The 22119-nt window shown below is 38.2% G+C and overlaps 2 protein-coding genes across 3 annotated transcripts in view; one reads left to right on the plus strand and one right to left on the minus strand.

Annotated features, from left to right (window-relative positions):
• inpp5a (inositol polyphosphate-5-phosphatase A) overlaps window positions 1-22119 on the plus strand; it is a 330149-nt gene that overhangs the window by 253038 nt on the left and 54992 nt on the right. For both annotated transcript variants that reach the window (XM_008106714.3, XM_008106713.3), the window contains exons 10-11: window positions 13977-14072; window positions 16271-16345. In XM_008106714.3, coding sequence (XP_008104921.1) covers window positions 13977-14072; window positions 16271-16345 — 171 coding nt within the window. The remainder of the gene's footprint in view (window positions 1-13976; window positions 14073-16270; window positions 16346-22119) is intronic.
• nkx6-2 (NK6 homeobox 2) overlaps window positions 639-22119 on the minus strand; it is a 101532-nt gene continuing 80051 nt past the window's right edge. Inside the window, exons 3-4 of the mRNA XM_062976110.1 lie at window positions 13722-13768; window positions 639-3320 (exon numbers count right to left, since the gene is read on the minus strand). Coding sequence (XP_062832180.1) covers window positions 3251-3320; window positions 13722-13768 — 117 coding nt within the window. The 3' untranslated portion in view covers window positions 639-3250. The remainder of the gene's footprint in view (window positions 3321-13721; window positions 13769-22119) is intronic.

The raw sequence follows: 22119 nt of genomic DNA on the forward strand, positions 1-22119 counted from the left end.
TGGATTGGGAGTCCTGCACTCTATTTTCCCAATTAGCAATTGGTAGTTTTGACAATTCAAAACTGTTCAAATTGATGCACTAAAATAAGCCATCTTCTTTTCTTTGGCTAAATGTTTCAGGTAGTTAAGACATCCTCGTACAGGCTAGCCACATCATATGTTTCAACAAAAATATGTTTGGTCTCAGGAATGAAGAGGAGTAGATACAAAACCATTTTTCATTATTTTACAGATTTTTTCTTTTAATATAAATTGATTTTAATGTAAATCCATGTCCTAGACCAAGAAGCTATATAATAAAATATTTTTTCAAGCCAGACTAAGTATGTGCAACATAAATAAGGTTTATATGAAGCATGACAAAGCATTCCAAGATTGATTTTCAAATGTATAAGTTTAATTTAATTCTCATGGTTTATCAATGGCAGTTCAAGGCCAAAGAGGCTCTGAAACTACAACTGCATCATTATTTCTGTATGTCATATGGCAGTGATCTCAAGTTATTAATGGTGTTATTGCCATTTAGGACTATTATTTTATTTGTACAAGCTGCATGTGCCATGACAGTGGTGCTACTGTGTTATTGAGAGAGAGAGAGAGAGAGAGAGAGATAGAGAGAGAGAGAAAAGGAGAGAGAGAGGGAGAGAGATGATAACATCTCTTACTAAGATAATCACTCAGTAAAGGTAACTTTGTTTTCATTAATATTACTCCCCTCCCCCGAATGCCAATATCATTATTTAAAAAATTCTAACAACAACATGGAAACCTTGAGCAAATGATTCCTTAATATACCATCCTGAGGAAATGTATACTATGATGTTGAATTTATTCCAATTTTGGTAATCGGAAAAGTAACATCACTGAATTATTGGGTAATATCACTGACACACTGATCAAAATAAGACCTACTCTGAAAATGAGACGTACCATGATTTTTCAGCATTTCTGAGAATGCTCAAAATATAAACCCTATTTCAAAAATTAGCCCTAGATATAGTTCATTTTAAAAGTCAATTTGGAAAAATAAGACTGCCCCTGAAAACAAGCCCTAACACATCTTTTGGAGCAAAAAATTAATATAAGATCCTGCCTTATTTTGGGGGGAAACAGGGTTGATCTCAATCCAATGTCTAGTCCAGTCTGGATTAGACCCAGTAATTCAGGTGCTGATATGACATTTATATATATATATCCTGTTGACTCCTTTAATCTACACTTTTGAGGACTAGCCATTGGATTTAGGTCGTAGATAGGAATGGGATAGGAATTACATGGCTCCACAAATATTGTTGAACTGCAACTCCCTGCTTCTCACACCATTGGCTGTGTTGGCTATAGCTAATGGGATTTATGGTCTATCAACAACCGAGGACCATACCCTCCCCATCCCTTCCATAGAGTATACATCTACTACACGGTTACAACCCTTGAACTTTAATGGCTTAACTCTGCATAATCCTGGAATCTGTCATTTGGTTTTTAGAATTTTCTTCCAGGGAGCTGTGATCTCCCACATCCCCTGAATTACAGAACTCGAATTCTCTGGTAGAAATCAAGCTGCTATAATTGGAGTGTAATATATAGAGAGTTCCGTTAAGAAGCGACAAAATCAATAGCCTCACCGGTCCACTGAAATGGGAGCTCTCCATTGCTGCTGTTTCAGTGGGTCATAATGACATCATTTATAGCTTTGTCTAAGGAAAGAAAATGTGTTGGTCCACCATTTCATGATATAAACTATGCCTACATCTACATTTGTATGCAAAAGGGATCTTGTAGTGTTTTAGGCTAACTGAGATTATCTGCTTTAAAATGGATTATATGAGTGTTCACTGCCAGATAATCTGGGATAAATACATAATCTGGAATCAGATCCTGGGATATAGGGGCAGTGTGGAAGGGACCTGAGAGAATGAAGTTGGTGACACCATGGCTCAATGCTATGGAATAATTGAATTTGTAGTTTTATAAAGTCTGACTTTATCTATGAATGCTGGTGCCTCTCAAACTTCAAATCTCAAGATTCCATAGTACTGAGCCATGGCAATTAAAGTGTTGTCAAACTGCATTCATACTACAGTGTAGACTTAAGCTATCAACTTCATTCTCTGCCTCTAAGGTGCACATTATCCCTTTGCATACTGTTATTTCATACTAACATAGTTGTGTCTTTGAATTCTGCATTCACATTTGTGCAGTTAACACCCATGTACTGATCCAAGTTAAAATCAAAGCATGATTTTTAAAAGATATTTCCAATTTTATCACATTTATCAATACACCTTTGTTTTCTATATGCTTTTTTGAAATAAGAAAGGTTGGTACAACACATTACAATAAAGCAAATGGTGGACATGTAAATCTGTTGTGTATATAAGTATTTAAACGATTAGATATGCATGTCTAAGAAGCCTGTTGAGCTGATTTCAGGACACACTTGCAGTATGTCGACGTTTGAGACTTGTATGCATCTTTTCCTTGTACATACCTCAAAAAAATACCCATATCAGCATGAAACTATCAAGCGCTATTTTTTCCAGTGTTGACTTTCGTTTGAGGCTGTCTTAGAAAGGGCAAGGTGTTTATTAGCTGTCCTAAATTGGGCCACATACTTGACTTCCGCCAATGTTCCTTTTTTTAAGAGAGGGGAATTAAAAACCCATCTCAAACCTCATTACAGTGTCCTTTGTCCTTGGGCAAAAGTAAGTGAAATAAAGAAGGATGCATTCGAGTCTTTGCTCCTCTCAGAGTAGTTGTGCGGGGGAAGCTTTCTGTATGTTAAACAGTCTTGCGGACATCTGGCACGATTGGTTTTAATCTGCTGGCTAAAACGTCAGGATTAAATCTTGCTTTACACCCCTTTGTACCACAGTCAGTAAAGTGACAGAGCTACTCTGAAACAATGACACTATTTATTCCACCCAATATGCCATGTGGTAGATCATCCCCCCCCCCTCTTTTTTCCCATCTTCTCTCTCTCTCTCTGATTTTCCCTTCTTTCCTTTCCCTTTTTTTACTTATATCCAGCATTACTTCTCCATAAAGACAATGAAGCATCTGGTGGGCTTTTCCCTTGTCCGAAATGCTTCCTATTTATTTATTTATTTTTGTCGGTAATTTCGGCTCAGCTGGTCTGCTTCCTTCTCCCCTGGTGCTACTTTTTGAGACTGGGTGTGCCAAACCCCATGGTAAGAGGTCAAGAGGCCAAAGTGATGAATTTTTATGTGCCTGTTCCTTGTGTTTCTGCTCAGTCACGATTCTTCGGGGGCTGTGCTGCTCCTGAAAAGCAGCCACTGTGGGCAATTTGTCCTCTTGGCCTGGAGAGAATAGGGAAGCAGACGAGTTAAAACAGCGTGTAACATTGGGAAGATATAGCAGAGAAATATGTCCCTACCATGGAACAGAATGCTTCTGTCTCAGAAGAGCATTGGAGGTGGCTCAGGATTTGTGGCTTCTTGGCATCTGATCAAATGAGAAATGCATTTAACGGCTCTTGGAAGAAATAGAAGAAAAAAGAGCATTTCACTATGGGCTGTTTTATTTCATGGTTTAGTTAACACTCAATAACATTTTTTCCACTTGCACCTCCTTTCCGTCTGAGAAATTTTTATGTATATATAGGTATATGAAATAGGTTAAAAAATCAAACATTTACTGATAATCGGTATTTGAAAGATTCCCTAAACAGACTGGTATTCCTTTTTATGAAGTACAGCTGAAGCATCTTTTGCAGAGGCCACTGTAAATGCTGCACGTTGTTTCTAACAGATTTGTGTAAATGAATAGCATTCAGAAACTTTTCTGTGTTGTCAAAGATGTTATGAACCCAGCATCAAGCCAAAAGGACCCCATTTGGGGTCAGAACCCACAGTTTAAGAAGCCATGATTTAGATAATACTTACTTACTAGATAATTCAGGAGATGAACTTGAATTTACCAATTTGTAACCCCTTTGGGTATGTTAGTACTAGTGAATGGCAACAGCCAAGGGAGCACATGGACAAGGGGAGCAGTATAACCCTCAAAGTGTAGTTGATATGTTTTCTTACATAGGCGTACCTCAGTTAAACAAGCCTCTAACAAAGAAGCTCCTGTTTCCAAAGTCTTTTTTTCGGAAACCACCTCATTCATGCCTTGCCTTGTCTACTATCTGTCTAGAATTTAGCCGCTAGAGAATCTTTTGTCACATTGGAATGAGAGAAGGGTAAAAGAGGGCCGGAGAAAGTCAGACTTTCAGTGTTGAACTGCTGCAGCATGTCTATAGAAAACAATGCAATAAAGCTATACTTAGGAAAGAACAGGATTTTACTCTAAATCATCCTATGGGTGTTGTGTGTGCTTATGTACAACAGCCAAGAAAAACAGCTGCTTCCAGAATCATTTATTAAACATGTGTAAATAACAAAATGGGGGGAAACGGGAAAAATCATATTAACCTGCCTCCTCAACTACCTTGACATGCTGAAAAAACAGATCTATATATTATACCATCAAAATGGCAATAGAGGCTGTTAAAGGGCATGGGGTCTTGTCTCAGGATGGGTTTTGTCTGTGTGTGTGTGTGTTGCAGTACAGACACCTATCCTTATTCTTTCCATGTTGTTTCCATGTCTGGTACTATTTTTGGTCTAGAAGGCACATGTTTCAAGTGCCTAGAGTGACACTGCTCCAGCTAGGATTTCTTTCCTAAATCTAGAGCCAGCTGAATCTTTGAGACCATCATACAGAAAAGAATATGGCTAGATCTCTCATGGGGCAATATGGGACCATTGCCTCAGTTGATTCAGGGAAGGATCAGTCAGGGCTTATACCCGGTAGACATTTGTCTGCTTTTTGACTAGTAACATTGCTGGGCTCTCCATCACCCTCCCAATAGATCCATGTCACTGACTGCTACTATCCTTTCACCTTGGGACACTACTATTTTGTCATTTGTGGCGTTTCACACTTCAAGAAACCTGCTTCTAGCCTTTCAAAGTATCTTCCCTGCTCTGAAGACAGTTAGGCTTTGTAGGCAAGGAAATCTTGGAGGCACTTTTTTGGAATGACATCAAATGCTATTTTAAAGTCAAACTAACATTACTTTAAATTGCTGCTGTGCCTCTGGAGAAATTTCTTCCTTGAGTATGACATAAAGGAGTGGTATGACTCTAGAAGCTTGATGATTTATTTATTTATTTATTTATTTATAACATTTATATCCCGCCCTTCTCACCCGGGGGGACTCAGGGCGGCTTACAGTAATGGCAGCAATTTGATGCCCGTACAAAATCAGTATCAAAACAATGAATAAGACAATTAAAACTATTAAAAATACAATATAAATTACAATATATAAATTTAAAACGTAAAATCAGATCCATTCATCCTAGAGAAACCTCATGCTTTGTCCTCGTGATCAGAGCTGGCCCTAGGTATTTTTCAAGTATAGGCAAACAGAATTTTGCCCCCCCCCCAAAAAAAAACAACCAATCACTGAAAAATAAAAGCATTGGATAAGCAAAAATGTTTGATAATAAGGAGGGATTAAGGAAAAGCCTATTAAACATCAAATTACATTAAGATTTTACAAATTAAGCACTAAAACATCATGTTTTACAACAAATCAACAGAAAAAAGCAGTTCAATACCTTGCGGAGGCAGGCCACAGGAGACAGGAGTTGCCTCGATGGCGCCCCTAACAAGGCACCGCAGGCAACTGCCTAGTTGGCCTGGCGGTTGAACCGCCTCTGCTCATGATGCAATCCTCAACATAGCAGAGGAGCAAAATACTGTATTTCACCCATTCTAAGGCTGGATCTACACTGTTTTATATCCCACATCTGATCCCAGATTATTTGCTTTGAACTGGGTTATATGTGTCTCCACTGCTAGGTAATATGGGATAAGCAGATAATCTGGGATCAGATCCTGGGATATAGGGCAGTGTAGCAGGGGCCTCAGATGTACTTTGTTTCCAAAAAAATGAGGCTCAAAAAGAGGATGAATCTTAGAATTGAAAATCTTTGGGCTGCAAATTGCAATGGATAGTGTTTTACAATCAATGAAATACAGTATAAGATGGAAGGAGAGAAAGAGTAAGGTGTGAATCTAAAATAGCATGATGTCTTGCTGAAACATTCGGTAGAGTTTAACTCTGGCATCATAATCTGGTGTCCTTTTTTCTCCCTCTTTCCCAAACCCGTTTGACAGTTTTTAAATAGTACAGTAGAGTCTCACTTATCCAAGCTAAATGGGCCGGCAGAAGCTTGGATAAGCGAATATCTTGGATAATAAGGAGGGATTAAGGAAAAGCCTATTAAACATCAAATTAGGTTATGATTTTACAAGTTAAGCACCAAAACATCATGTTATACAATAAATTTGACTGAAAAAGTAGTTCAATATGCAGCAATGTTATGTTGTAATTACTGTATTTATGAATTTAGCACCAAAATATCACGATATATTGAAAACATTGACTCCAAAAATGGCTTGGATAATCCAGAAACTTGGATAAGCAAGGCTTGGATAAGTGAGACTCTACTGTATTTTAAAAATTTTGGTCTCATGTGCAGGCCCTGACTTACTATTGAACTTTCTATGCTGCTCTTGGAGCTTCAGCAAAAGGATAAGAGTACGAATTCTTTAAATAAATCAACAGAGTTATGGGAAAGAGGACAGCTTCGGTATATAGTTCTCCTTGCCAGATCAAACCCAGGCGCCGTTATAGATCAACCATCTGTGCACATCCAAAATTGGCCAGAAATAATTCACTTCTCCAAGCATCCTCATTCAATTTTGTCAAAAAATATTATATTAGATATATAAAAACATTGCTAACATACAGAGGAAAGGGTGATAATATATATGTCCATGTATTTATTTTTTAATGAACAGTTCACTGGAAACTTGGGAAATAAACAAGGAATCAGAATTCAATTGACTGACCAGTGCTTCTGTTTTATTTCTAAGCAAACTGAGGTTTGTTTTTCAATATAACTACAGTAGAGTCTCACTTATCCAACACTCGCTTATCCAACGTTCTGGATTATCCAACGCATTTTTGTAGTCAATGTTTTCAATACATCATGATATTTTGGTGCTAAATTCGTAACTATAGTAATTACTACATAGCATTACTGTGTATTGAACTAAATTTTCTGTCAAATTTGTTGTATAACATGATGTTTTGGTGCTTAATTTGTAAAATCATAACCTATTTTGATGTTTAATAGGCTTTTCCTTAATCCCTCCTTACTATCCAACATATTCGCTTATCCAACTTTCTGCCGCCCCGTTTATGTCGGCTTTTTTCCTTCACTGTCAGTTGGGCTCCATAGAGAGGATTCCATAATTATGAGAGAGAAGAAACCTGAAAGATATCCTGACTCATATCACCATTAGTAAGCAGCAGTAACAACTTATAACAACAATCATTGTGGGATCGTTTTGACTATTCAGAATAGGAATGCATCAAATCAACTTCTCCAACTTGTCTCTGCCAGCCGCAGTTGTTGAATACTGAAGAGACTCATATTTTCCAAGTGAAGGGACACCTCAACTTATTTACTAGATTGGTTTGGACATCAAGTTCTAGCATTCACAAGCCAGCGTGACAATTGGCCTCTGCAAGTTATAGTCCAAAAAATCATTTTTCCTCGCTATGGCTTTCTCCATCAGTCCGCCCCCTTGGGTATTCCCTCTGGTGTTTTAAATTAAAGTATCTGTGTTTGAAGCCGCTTGCCTTAATTTAAAGTACCAGAAGGGACTGGGGGGAGGGAAGAAAGAGGAAGGCAACCTTTAATCTCACAGATGGCATTTGTTTCCTTTCTTTCTATTGCAATGACCCTTCATGCCAAGTTAAGAACCCTTTCTCACATGAACTGAAAAAGTGGTACCCAAAATATCACTGCCTGTCTGTCTTTTCATTGAGAAAAATATTGCCACAGTTAGGGTGTAAACTACAGAAGTGGAAATAAATTCCCAACTCCTAGATCAAAGTAGAACATCCCTGAGTAATTTTTACAATGCCTTTTAGTTAGGTTTGTGTTAGTATCCCCAGATTGCATCAAGTTTCATAGATCAACATACCGTTCGTATGTATATCCAAAGAATGGATTTTTTTCTTGTTTGAAATCCTTTTTGGTAAACATGGGAAACGTGATTGATAAAGTAATTTTCTCTGTACTGTGTAGCTGAGAATTCTTAACTGGGGACCAAGAAGAAACGTAAACATGGATCAACCTAGTACATTTTAGGGCTAATCTAAAACTTATTTTTGTGCTTCCAAAACACAAAGCCATGTCTGCTGTACCACACTAATGCATAAAGGCACATCAAACAAAAAATTGGCATGCTAGTGGAGAGATCTGTAGTCCAGAATAGTGACCTTTGCACACTTTGGTCTCAGCAGTACTGCCTCAGATTGCAGCTAAGATGAAATGCTCATGGCACAAAGATATCAAAAGTGAACAGAAGATAAACATACCGTATTTTTCGCTTTATAAGACGCACTTTTTCCCCCAAAAAATAGAGGGAAAAAGTCAGTGCGTCTTATAAATGCAATATGATCTCACGTGGGCGGAGCTAGAGGGGTTGTGTTGGAGAGTGGAGGGGAGAGAGAGAGGGAGGGGCGGGGCTTGGATGGGAGATAAGGCGGGATATAAAGTATTATTATTATTATTATTATATTTTAAATATTTTCCAAGGCCTGGGCCTCGTAGCCACTTCCCTCAGCTTAAGAAGCAAGTCCTCCGAGCCACGCGGGAGGCACTCGTTCCTCCTTTCAGTCCTCTCGCTCCCCCCTTCTGTTCCAAGATGGTACGGCCCATGCCTTAGCGCACACTCACCCGGGCTGCCTTCACCGGCTTGCTTTGGGGGATGACGAAGGGAAAGGCGTTTGCCGCGAGGCCTCGCCCCCCTGAGGCTGCGGTGCCGGCTTCGGCGCCGCCGGGTGCAGCCTTGGCCGCCTTCGCACTTTGCCCACCATGGCGGCCCGGAGAAGGAGAGCACAAAACCCAGGGAGGCAGCAAGCGAGCGAGGGAAGCTCAAGGAGGACAGAAAAGGAGATTCCCCTGCGCGCTGGCTCAAGGCTTCCCCTCGGAAACATGACGTCTGGAGGCAAGGTTCCGCCCTGCCTGTTTATACCGCGAAGCAGAAGCTTCTGCTGGTTGCTATGGGAACCCAGCTCGGCTGGCCTAGCTGCCTCCTTCTGAGACGGGCGCCTTAATAATAATAATAATAATAATAATAATAATAATAATTTTCCTCCTCTGAAAACTAGGTACGTCTTATCATCAGGTGCGTCTTATAAAGCGAAAAATACGGTACATACATACACCTGGTCACTCCACACTTTCAATTGTATAATGTCTGAATACAGCTACAAATCATCATAGAAATTGTAAATGTTAAGCATAACTAAGATGAAAAGGTTGTCATAATTGAATTGAAAAAACTTGATTGGTAAAACAAAACTGACTCTGGGCAATTATTTCCACCACAATATGATTGCAACTATATAACCTTTGATAGAACACTCTAATCCCCATGCCAAAGGTTAGCAGTTGTGCCCCTACAGATGGTTTTGGCTACAACTCTTTATCATGTGTTGTCAAAGGCTTGCATGGCTGGAATCACTAGATTGCTGTGAGTTTTCTGGGCTGTTTGGCCATGTCCCAGAAGCATTCTCTCCTGACATTTCATCCCAATGTCAGGCATCCTCAGAGGTTGTGAGGTCTGTTGGAAACTAGGCAAGTGAGGTTTATATATCTGTAGAATGTCAAGGGTGGGAGAAAAACTCTTGTCTGTTTGAAGCAAGTGTGTATGTTGCAATTGACCTCCTTGGTTAGCATTGAATGGCCTTGCAACTTCAAAGCCTGTCTGCTTCCTGCCTGGCGTTATCCTTTGTTGAGATGTGTTCACTGGCCCTGATTGTTTCCTGTCTGGAATTCCCCCCTTTTTAAGTGTTGCTCTTTATTCACTGTCCTGATTTTAGAGTTTCCCTTTCTGTTGAAATTGTCCACATGCTTGTATATTTCAATGGCTTCTTTGTGTAATCTGACATGGTGGTTGTTAGAGTCATCCAGCATTTCCATGCAGTGTCCAGGTTGGTTCATCAGATGTTCTGCTATGGCTGACTTCTCGGGCTGAGTTAGTCTGCAGTGCCTTTCATGTTCTTTGATTCCTGTTTGGGCATTGCTGTGTTTGGTGGCACCTATGTAGACTTGTCCACAGCTACATGGTATACAGTAGACTCCTGCAGAGGTGAGAGGATTCCTCTTGTCCTTTTTCGAATTTTCTTAGTGGGTCTGTAGATTCCATCATGCTTAACCAATGGTGTACCATTATGAGCCACAGTTACCCATAACTGACTTGTCCCGAAGGGTAAATAAATAAAACCATGTGTAGCCTTTCAGTGATTTAAACCATTTACCCACCGTCTAAACCACAAATACGGTTCGTTTGAATACAAAGTCTCTGGCATACAATCCACACATGGAGGCATTAAAATTAGTGAAAACTTTTCTATGAAATTTGATTGGTTTAGAATGAGAATGTAGTTTTCAAACTCATCCCAGAACACTTTTAAATTCACCTTTCCAGATTGGGAAAATAACTTTTGGTGACCACAGTCTGGCCAGCAAGGGCAATGGGGGATTTGAAATCTTGTAGTCTAAAAAAATAACTTTCCCAACCTCTGTGTATTCCTAGATGTAATTGCATTTAAACATTTATAGCTTTGTTTTATAACAGTTCAAGTGTTTGTGTCTAAATTGTGCTTCTTTATCCTGTGGGAGATTTCCTTATCTACACCCTGCCATGCAAATTTTAAGCATCAACTTTTTTTATTCCCCTGCCCCCCAAAAAATAGAAATGGAAGTTTTCTACAGGAAAAAGTAATTGTCTTGAATTAAATGAGAAATTCCCGTTATTTTATTCTAATTTCTTTGTTGTGTTTTTTTTCAAAAGGTACCTTTCAAGAAACTGTAAAAGGCTCAAAAGACCAGTGTGGTTTTTGTAGCATTTTAATTCCTCCTCCCTTTAAAACACTAACAAAAAATCCCTTCATAAGCAAGCAGGCTTGCTTTTAAAAAGCACATGTTTCTGAAAGTTTTCTGCTTGGGTGACTACGACTTTTTAGAAACTGAAAGGCGGCGGAGAGGAGAAAAGGAATGCTCCAGATTGTATAAGAAATGAACCTTTGCCTAATCACTTTTTGTTTGTGAATACGGTCATTTTTGTCCCCGAAATTTGAAAGCAGTCAAATCTTGCGGCCCTTTGGGAACCTAGCAGATTTAAAAATATTATTATTATTGTCATCATTAGAGGAGCCTGAAGTTGCAAGATATAATAAAGCAGGTCTTGGGGGAGGCAGTGGAGTGGGAGGGGGGAGTGTTCCCAAGCACATCTGCCTTTAAGAGACAGAAATCATGAATTTCTTGAATCCCGACCACTCTGGAGGTGGCTACAATGACTTTTCGACGGTGACAGTAACTCTGCCTTGTCTTTTCGAGCCCTCCTTCAGCCCATTCACTCTGGAAAGCTGCTTAAACGCACTTAAGCGCATTAGCATTTGGATGCTCAGGGACCATATTGACCCTCATTTGGAAGGTTTAAATGAGTGAAAGATGGAGCGATTTGTTAGGGCTTTAGAAAACCAGCTTTAGAGAGCGGCGGGTTTTCCGCTTTGGTTTGTTCGGGTGCTTGTTCTAATCTGGTGCGCTGTTTAAAGGCAAGCAGACTGATTTGTGACATATGAGTCCAAAGGACCATTTTTGGGGGGCTTGACCTGATTAGCTAATTTGTGCTTTGAATTTCAATGGCCGGTATCAGAAGGGAGCGCACTTTGGGAATGGCTGGCCAGTGGATTACCTCACTGGTAACTGCATACAGACACAGATGGCAAAATGTTAATTACTTGTCAAAAAGAGACAAAATGGGATCCGAGGCAAATTGTGGGGATGTGTGGAAAAAGTGATTAGCTCAGGGTTAAAGAGAAGAAAATAAAGGCAATAGCTGCCCATGAAGACTCACTGTGCCACCATTCCCCTTTTTTTCTCTTCCTGCCCAAATACTTCTACTTATAAGAACTTTCTATGTTCTCAGTGTGGTCAAACTGCTAACTGCAAATTATGTGCAGCACAAAAAAAAACTCTTTAAAACTCTATGTTAAAGTATTCTAGATAACATTTTCTGGGAAACTTATTGTTGCAATTACTCTTCAGTTGTATTGGTTGAGTTCACATCAGGTAGTAGAATTCTAAGTTTGAAAGGCCACATAATTTTTTCAAAATGTTATGTTGGCTTTGTAACATAAAAATTATTTTCTATATTTTACACTCAGGAGTGCATTTTTTAAAACATCAATATTTTTTTAAAATGTTCCTAAACAATTGTATTTGTATGAAAGTCTTATATAACGCTTATAATTGAGTTAGATGTTGTAAGAGAGTAAAGTAGGCAGGACTTGAACACAAAACATGACATTTCTGATTCTTCCTCTGCTTTGCAATCTGAGGGCATCATTAGGCCAAGTCCCTTTGTTAGTCTGTCACAATTGTCATCTGGTAAACAAGAAAAACTCTCTGGGATATCTTTTGTGTCCCTTAAAGGAGAGATTGTGACACACTTGCTTTGCACGCAAAAGATCCCAACTTTAATCCGTGACATCTCTGATAAAAAAGATCAGGTGATGGGAAAGATCTCCATCTGAGATGCTGGAAATGCCCTGCTAATCAGAGTAGATAATATTGCAATAGACAGCCTCTGGTGTTCTGTTAGGATTACTAAGAAATAATTCTATACGAACAACTAATTGTAAGACTAAAGACTGTCAAATCTTTTAGCAAGAAACCTCCATAAATCATGTTTTATTCTCAACTAACTCGTGTATATATAAAATGTCCCAGAATCCCCCAGATATCTTACCACTGGCCATACTGGAGAAGGTATTTGGGGAGCCGTGGATAAACAAGCAAAGAATCTACAGCCCTGAGTAGAGATCCTGAGTAGGATTGTTGACGATGGGATAACTTGAAGGTCTCCAATTCATAGAGTTGCCTTAAGTGGAAATCAACTTGTTGGCAGTTAAAAATAACAGCAAGAATTTTTTTTAAAAAAAGTAACATTTCCAAATCCTTCTCCAGTATTCCAATCCTCTGTCACTGGTCAAAGAAATCTGAGCAGTACCACTTGTGTTAACACAGGATCACATCAAAAGAAACATAAGTGACGTCCATATCCTCCTTTTACTTTTTCAGTATAGCATCTTAAACAAGAGTTGATGTATTTTTCTTGTGGGGGAGATTGAGCAGGTGTAACCTTTTTTGATAGACACTGTACTGTAGGCAAGATGTCCATTTTCCTTTTCGGACATTCTGCTGAAAGCAAAAACAAGATTGTACAGCTGCTTGTGTGTTTTTAATTGATGTTTATAATAATTGATGTTTTAATACTTGGTTTTTATTGTAATTGTTATTTTTGGAATTGTATGTTTGGCATTGAATTCCTGCTTGTTGTGAGGTCGCCCTGAGTTCTCTTTGGGGTGAGAAGGGTGAGGTACAAGTATGGGAAATAAATATAAATAAATACTTTTTAAGTATCTGTGGAAACAACAATAGAAAAGCAAATATATCTTGAGAAATTAACGGCAGTAATGTTAAAGATAACAAAGTTATCTTTATTTAATGTAAGGAAATAAGAAAAAATAGGTGAATGGAGTTGCAGGAACATACCTTTTTATGATGTATGAGAATGTTGACATTTCTGAACTCTTGCCCACCTATGGGGAAGAGTAAATAGGGTCAGAGAAAGTTGCTCTTTATCTTTCTAAATCAACCGAGATGTCGTATCTTCAATGTTATGTTTTACATCATTTTGTCAGCCAATTAATATTTTATAAAAGAGGTAGAATTTTTCTCTGTCTAATTGTTAAAAATATTTAAATGATTTTTCTTCTTCCCCCAATCTCTCTCTCCATCCCTTTACAGACACTTTGTACAAAGGCTACAATGCAGACGATTCGGGCTGCAGACACTAATGAAGTAGTCAAGCTAATATTCCGTGAATCTGATAATGACCGAAAGGTATGTAATCAAAGGCAAAGTCTTACTGAAGAATAAACATGACATCCCAACTGCACTACGGTTAATCTTTCAGTCTGAAGAACAAAACATTTATTTATTCATTTATTTTCATGTCAGAAGTGACTTGGCCGTCTGCAAGGATGTTGCCAAAGGGACGCCCAGATATTTTGGTGTTTTTACCATCCTTGTGGGAGGCTTCTCTCATGTCCCCGCTGGAGCTGGAGCTGATAGAGAGAGCTCATCCATGCTCTCCCCGGGTTGGATTGAACCAGCAACCAACCTTGAGTCAGTAACCCAAAGGTTGGGTTACTGATCCAACTCAACCCAGGTCAGCAACCCAACCATCAAGTCATCAGTCCTGCCAGCACAAGAGTTTAGCCCACTGTGCCACAGGGGGTTCCACAAAACATTTATTGATTTAAGTGGAATAATACTTGGAGGACAGGTTACCCAAAATATATGGTATATTTAATCAATCCTATACACAGCACAAGAGCTTCATTTACGCTGAGGTTGTAAATTGACTTTTCAAATAACTGTTACCCTCTGGTACAGCAAAAATCACTAAGAAAGTAAATGTATTTCCTCATAGATGTCATTTAGATAATGTCGAGTGGCCTACGCTGAAAACTGACGAAATGCTCACAATCTGGAGACTGTAGGGAGAGACTAAAGTATGAATTAGGAGTCTGTTAAAATCAAATACACCATAGCAGAATTTCTTACATGGAAATAATCTACAAGAAATTATCTATGAAGTGACCTCCTTCTGTCCTGCTTTTCTCCTTCTGCTGAGAGGAAATTTTGTACACATAAATTAACACATATGGAGGTCTTCTTTCTACTTCAGTGCTTCTTTTGTATTCCTTTTTGGGCTCTTCAAAATTACTGCGCAAATTGGTAATGAGAAAGAAATTATGGACCCATAAGATTTTGACTAATTAGCTGTAAGTAGATTGCTTCTGTTTTAACTTATCAGAAAGCGTCCCACTTCGCCTGGCTTCCGCGAGGAGAATGGGAACAGTGGGGCAAATCTGTCACCCCGTGGGCAGCTCCCTCTTCGCTATGCTTTCCCCATCACATGGGGAAAGTATTGCTCTCACGGGGAGGCCTCCCATGTTGGGGTGAAAACATTCAGTGATGCTTTCACCCTGGTTGGGGGCGGGGTCTGTGTTGATGTTGTGTGATGTCCGGCGTGGGCCTCTGTTCTCCAGACAGGGGCAAAGCATCCTAGGATGCTAATTTCACCCTGTCTGATGACGTCGTAAGTTTCTCTCAAAGATGGGAGAAGCAAAAATCAAAGAGATGGAAATTCACAATATTGTTTCTCTCTTCTCTTCCTGAAGAGGGCTGTAATTTGATGATGAAGGATAGCAAAGGTGCTGGAAAGTAAACTTATGGAGCAAATCCAGACTGTTGATGAGACAGGGCTTTTGAGTTAAATCTTTATCTACACTTTAGAAAAAGAGTGAAGCAAAGAGGCATCAAGAAGTGTATTTAAGAATGAATTTGTAGTTCCAAGATAAATTCCTTTCTGATGACCTTGGTCGCCTCTAATTTGGCCCAAAATTCCAATTAAGCAAATCACTTCAGGTCTTTCTCTAGTAGGAGGCACTCTTTTTCAGTTTCACTTCTGAGACTGTAAACATGCATCTGCGCTGTTGACCTCCAGGTGAAAAATAGATTTGATGATACTTCCATACAGTGCATTCACCAAAACCCTCATGCTTGAATCTTTTTGGTGTCTCAATTACAATAGCTCCATTGAATTAACAGTTGAATGATAAGTCATCATTTATTTGAAATCCACAGATTTAGTAGATCTGCTTTAGTAGGGACTACAAATAGAATTGAGCCATTATTATACTCCTTTACTAGGAATGAATATTATCTCTCCATTGCATGCAATTTCAGAATATTATATTTATTAAGGGAAGTTAATATTTGCTTAGTATCTGTACAGAAAGTTAACTTGCTTGTTTCCCCACACCTGAGTCTTTTGCAAAGTGTGAGAATTGGCACTAAACATCCCCTAAAAACATCTATCTTCACTGTTGAAATTTGTTTTTAAGATTGTCTTATTAAAAAATAGACATGAGAAGATACCCTGAATAGAAATTGACAATTTGGAAAGACTTTATTACAATATCTGTAAGTTTTTCAAGGCTTGCTTAGTTGTTGTTGTTTTTCTTCTCTAGGTTATGCTACAATTAGAAAAGAAACTCTTTGACTATTTTAACCAAGAGGTTTTTAGGGATAATAATGGCACTGCGGTAAGTTTTCAGCCTTACTTTTAAATATATATCTAAATACTCTTTATGCTTAGTATGAAAACTTTTGAGTAAACATGATTTTATTGACTTGTTTTTATTTGTATATTTAAAACGTACTTTTTGGCTAAAAAAATGGACCACCAAGCTGATTCACATTACAGTAATTTAAAATGCAGTCCAGAAAGAAAGAAGAATTGTTAAACAAATCAGATTGTATAAATGATAACATCACTTCTTTCTGAGTCATACTGACTGATTTTTCTCAGTTAAGACTTTTTCAATTTAGTGAATTATAGATGGCTCAGAATGTATTTGTTTTAATTTAATACACAGACACCAAAATCCAGAAAATATATAATCCTCTTGTCACGTTTGGAGCTAAAATATCTGTTCTTTTCTTGGTATCACCAAGTACTTTAAAGACTAGTTACTGAATTTTGCACCCTCTTTCTCTTGCGACTTGACTAAAGGCTTTCAACTTCTTGCCAGAAGCTAACAACTTACTTTACACTGATAAATGATATACACCTAGGAACAAATAAGGAGACACAATTCTGTGGCTTCTTCTTGGCTTCTCAGTATCACCAAACATAGTGCCTTTCTGAACCACTTAGCTGGAGTAGGATTAGGGCATGTGGCTATGGTGGCTTCCATTTTTTCTGGAGGACAGGTCCAGAAGATCATGTTGGTACAGGCTGTCCTTGAGTTACAAACATCCAACTTACAAACAACTCATAGTTAAGAATGGGGGTGAGACAACAGAAAGTGAGAAAAATCCAAAGGGGTGTATGTATGTGTGTGTGTGTCTATGTGTGTGTATGTATATATCTTTTAAAATGTACCTGTTCCAACTTACATACAAAATTCAGTTTAAGAATAAACCTACAGAACCTACCTTAACTATGATCACTGGCCTCTGGAATGCTTCCTGGTTCCTTTACATTCCCCATACATTTAATCTTTGGAGCAATTCAGTCAGGGGTTTAGGCTATTGGTATGCAGATGTTATGCATCTCCATCTCTCATTTCTATTTACATTTCCTAGAGAGAATTCCCGAATAGGTATCCAGATGACATTTGACATTGCAAGAGAGCAAAGACAAAAACACTGCTTGAAAAACCTGTCAATCTGGGTTGGAGTTGCAACATAAAGATTCATAGACTGGCACTCCTCTTGAAGAAGAAGGCTCAGAGCCTTGGCATTCTATAAGATTTGTAGTATCTAGGGGGGTACAAGTATCACTTGTTGTCAAGAAGTGCCTTTTTCTATTATTTGTGCCCAGTCTAGGGAAATGAGACCTTATCATGGACCCTCATTCATTAGTTACAAGGCTACCATAATTGGGCATTATACTCCTTTATTATTAAAGATAAATGGGAAGTACAGCTGATGTAAAATGCCTCTAGTCTGACCTTTTATGAGGGCCAAGTGAGTGGGTAGTGCAGTGGTTCTCAACCTGTGGATCCCCAGGTGTTTTGGCCAACAACTCCCAGAAATCGCAGCCAGTTTACAAACTATTAGGATTTCTGGGAGTTGGACAAAAATATCTGGGGACCCCAGGTTGAGAACCACTGAGATAGTGTCTGATCATTTGGAGCAGTTTTTTTTATTGGTCTATAATTTTAACTATTGCCTCTGTTCTATGTGTAGCACAACTGTTTTATGGTTTTATTGACTTATGATATATGTTTTAATTTATTCTTTCAATTATAAACTTCCTCATGTTATCCTGAGTTATACATTAAAACAACGTATAAACATGGACACATGCTTGCATAATTCTGTATATAAACTATATATTTAAGTGAAGAAGCTAGAATATTTTGATTCTTAGAGACTACTTTTTAGTGCCCCATGAAATTCTTATAGGAAGATCACATAGCTAGTCTGATGTCATATCTAAACTTTTCAAAAATTGAGCTTTTTTCTTCTCAATTCCTTTATCTATGATAGGCTATAATCAAACCTCTCCCACATTTCACTCCAATAGTTTTCTAAACATAAAGCTCATGTAAAAATGCTGGGAATATTTCTCAAATAATAATTTAAAATTTGACTGATAAAGTAATAGTACCACAAGATAACGGTGTAAGATGATTTACCATTCATCCCTTGATGCAGTCAGTCTGCTTTAGGAGGAACTACTAATAGAATGTAGATCTGTATGTACATAATTGCTATGGCTTGGTTGTTAAACTTGCTAATTTGTTGGATCAGCTATTAGTAGAGTAAAAATGTGAATGAGATATCCTTTTACCTAGAGTTAAGTTAATCAAAGATTAATTTATCTGAACTATTTTTTAGGTGAACCGTAATGCTTTATAATCTCCACATTATCAAAAATCATAGAGGCAATTGTTATTTCTAGAAAAGGTATCTGTAAATCTATCGTATAGTGTTTGTGACTTCCCGCTTCAGCAGGTGCAAATTACCAAAGCTCATTGTAAGCCACAAACCTCAATAGTATTGATGTTTGAAGCAGTAAATCTTGACTAACAAAGCAATCTACTACTCAAACTAATATTTTAGAATATTGGCCATTGACTATGTTTAGTTCAGTGTTTTCTCAATATGAAGACAAAAACACCTGTTATCACTTACATGCAATTCTCAATCTCACTTCTGCCATTGAAAAGTAGCATATCCACTTCATTTTTAATTATAGTGATGCATCTACCATTTTACCTTAATATTCAGATTATTTCAGGGATTCTTCAGTTATTAAACACAAGTAACTGCTGCATCTTAGAAGATACATGCATGACTTAGCTAGTTTCAGATTTCAGCCCAATATTTGTATTTATTCTGCCCTGGAATAGGTGAAAAGTAAATATCTTTGAGCATTGGATAACTACAGCATTGGCCTTCCAAACTGGGAAAGAAAGATAGAATTCCCCACACTGAAACAGAAGTGGTACCTCTAAACTCAGACAGACTTGGACTCTGACATCTCTAAATATTAATCCTGCCATAGGTACATATGGCAAGAGATGCAGCTAGCCAGAGCTCCCTCAAATAGAGTACACAGTATACATATGGCATCAAACTGATGTGTAACTATATTTCTAGCATGATAGTTTATATTGTATATGCCAATATCCCTGGTGAAGAAAGGAATTGATATTGTCTCTCCTTGTCAGCTGAGGGCTTTCACCTAAATGGAGAACCTTTCACTTTTCAGATGTTGTGGCCTCAACCCATCAGAAGTGCCCCTCATCATTGTCAAATGGGACTATGGAAGCTATTTTCCAAAATATATCAAAAGCCAAAGGTTCTCCAGTTCAGTTCTAGTCTATTTCCAAATTAGGTTGTAGACCTAATAATTTACTTTTTATTTTGGAGTGCATAGCCCAATCACAAAATTTTTGATATCTTGTTTTTAAGCCTGTTCCTGGGATTATTTGAGGCACTAATTCAGAAAATTGCATTGGATAAACTGCATTGACTCTAGTTTCTTAGATATGGCTATCATGGTTTTTCATGGGAGGGCAGATGGCAACTGGTAGATGCCATATATTATGTATCTCAAAGACTAGATGACCCAAGTCTCCTATCAACTTGTAGCACTTTGGCTTCCTACTTCATTCTCTTGTTTAAATTATACACTCCGTGCACTTTGTTTTTTTACAATTTTTGCTTTGGGTTTAGATTATGTCAAGTTGATATTACTGTTTTTAATGCTAAATGTGTATAACTGTATTTTTGTGATCTGTTTTTATTGATTCAATTATTGTAATTACCCAGATGTAGTGAACCTTACCTATTAGACCTGGAATGAAACCTGGGTAACAGTGAGTGGGGCAAGCCTCCATTTTGTTGAGGAATGCCAGGCAGCCATCTTGAGTGTGCTTAGAAAGGGGGAGGAGCTTAGAGAGAGACTCCTAGAATTGGCCAACCAGAGCAGATGGGAGGAGCCAAGTCTTAGAGTGCAGAGAAAAAAAAGAACTCCAGAGAGTTCTGTTTTGGGGTTTGAAGAAGAGAGTTCTGTTTTAGGGTTTGAAGAGAGCAGTTTGGTTTTGAAGTTTGAAGGGTGTGTGTGTGAGAGAGAGAACTGAAAGCTGTGGAAACTGACAGGCTAGGTCAGGCACTTTGGATCTCTTGAGGGGAAGATAACTCAAGGGGTTGACTCTCACTACTGGGCTGGTTAATAGAAGGACTCTAGGTTAGAGTTAATTAACAACCCAGGGGAACTCGTGTCTATTCTCAGCAAATAGAGCGAGGGTTTTTTGAGACCAATAGATAGATTGGTTGGTTGGAACTGTTTGAAACTAAGTGAAGTAATTCTGAAACATACAACTAAGTTAAGCTGAAGAACGTCTGTAACCGATTACGCTTATGAACCTCTCTGAAGTAATTATTTGCCTGTTTTTAAGAAAATAATTTTTTATTCTATTTTCAATTTTCAAAAGCCTCCACAGTGTATATTTTCCATCGAGAAGCCTTTATAAAAGTTCCAGTGATACAAAAATAAAATACCACAGAAAAGCCTCATAGTGAACATCAGTTTGGGAGCCAGGGGTAGAAACAGTGTGGGCAGGAAATGGAAGAAGTTTGCCTCAGACACACATAACAACAAAAATCCTAAAGACATTTTAGGTTGGTGGCAGCTACCATTTTAAAGGAAAATCTAAAATCAAACGGTATACCCTCGACTCTCACATACGTGTGCTTGCGTGAACGTGAGTAGAGTGGAGAGTGGGTACATTATATGTGGTGTCAGCTCCTTTCATTATATTGGTGGCAGCGGTGGGATTTTAAAGAGATTCCCCTCTGCCTCATTTCTATTATACCAGGCTTGGCCCCATGTAAGCCACCCCAAGTCCCCTTGGAGGGATGGAGGCGGGAGTATAAAAATAAAGTTGTTGTTGTTGTTGTTGTTGTTGTTGTTGTTGTTGTTATTATTATTAGGAAAACAGATGCCATTTTTGGAATCCTTCACCACTACACACTTCATGGTTTGCATAACCATAACAATGTACAGATTCAACTGGTAGTGCTACCAATATCTAACCTGGGCCCATTCTTTTAAATGGATTATCACCCTCTTTCAAGATGCCTGCTACACCTTGGCATCTTATCTTTTCAGACATCCCTAACAGTCATTGAAGAGTAATAGGGAAGAGCAGTGGGAGAGACAGATAAAGTCCCCATACTTGCTTCAAAATGCTCCCTCCCACAGACTTTACAACAGACAGAGATTATTCTCTCAGGAGATGACAGCTATATTTGGAAATAGGGAACCTGCTGACACCACCTTGCCATTATATGTGAGGACATGTATAAGTATGCAACCTGAGGACTGTCCACAATCTGCAGTATGTCTGCCTAGGGACTCATAGACCTAGAGTTTATATTCTCTACTAAATGTATGAGTAAATAAAAAGGAATCATTGTTGACTATCTGCTTATACAGATAATTCCCACTACACAGAGGGAATGGAGGATTCATGGGTATTATGTATAAGCTATTCTTCAGCATATATTTTTAATATGGCACTCTCACTAGTGATATGTCTATAAATAAAACAAGAAAAAAACTTTTCCTTTTGGTTAGCATGTGTATGTTTCTACTCGTTAAAGTAACATAAAAAATTATAATTAAATTCATGCCATAGTTTTTTTTAATGCTGAAAATGAATGGCAAGTCTTGCCATTTCAAACATCACTTGGGTTAATTTTCCTTGCATACTTTTTCATGTCTTTGTTTGCAAAGGCACACATACAGACAAACTGCTTTAGCACATTATATTTCAAAAACTGTTGCCATTTCATT

The sequence above is a fragment of the Anolis carolinensis genome, chromosome 3, assembly GCF_035594765.1.
Source record: "Anolis carolinensis isolate JA03-04 chromosome 3, rAnoCar3.1.pri, whole genome shotgun sequence".
NCBI lineage: Eukaryota > Metazoa > Chordata > Lepidosauria > Squamata > Dactyloidae > Anolis > Anolis carolinensis.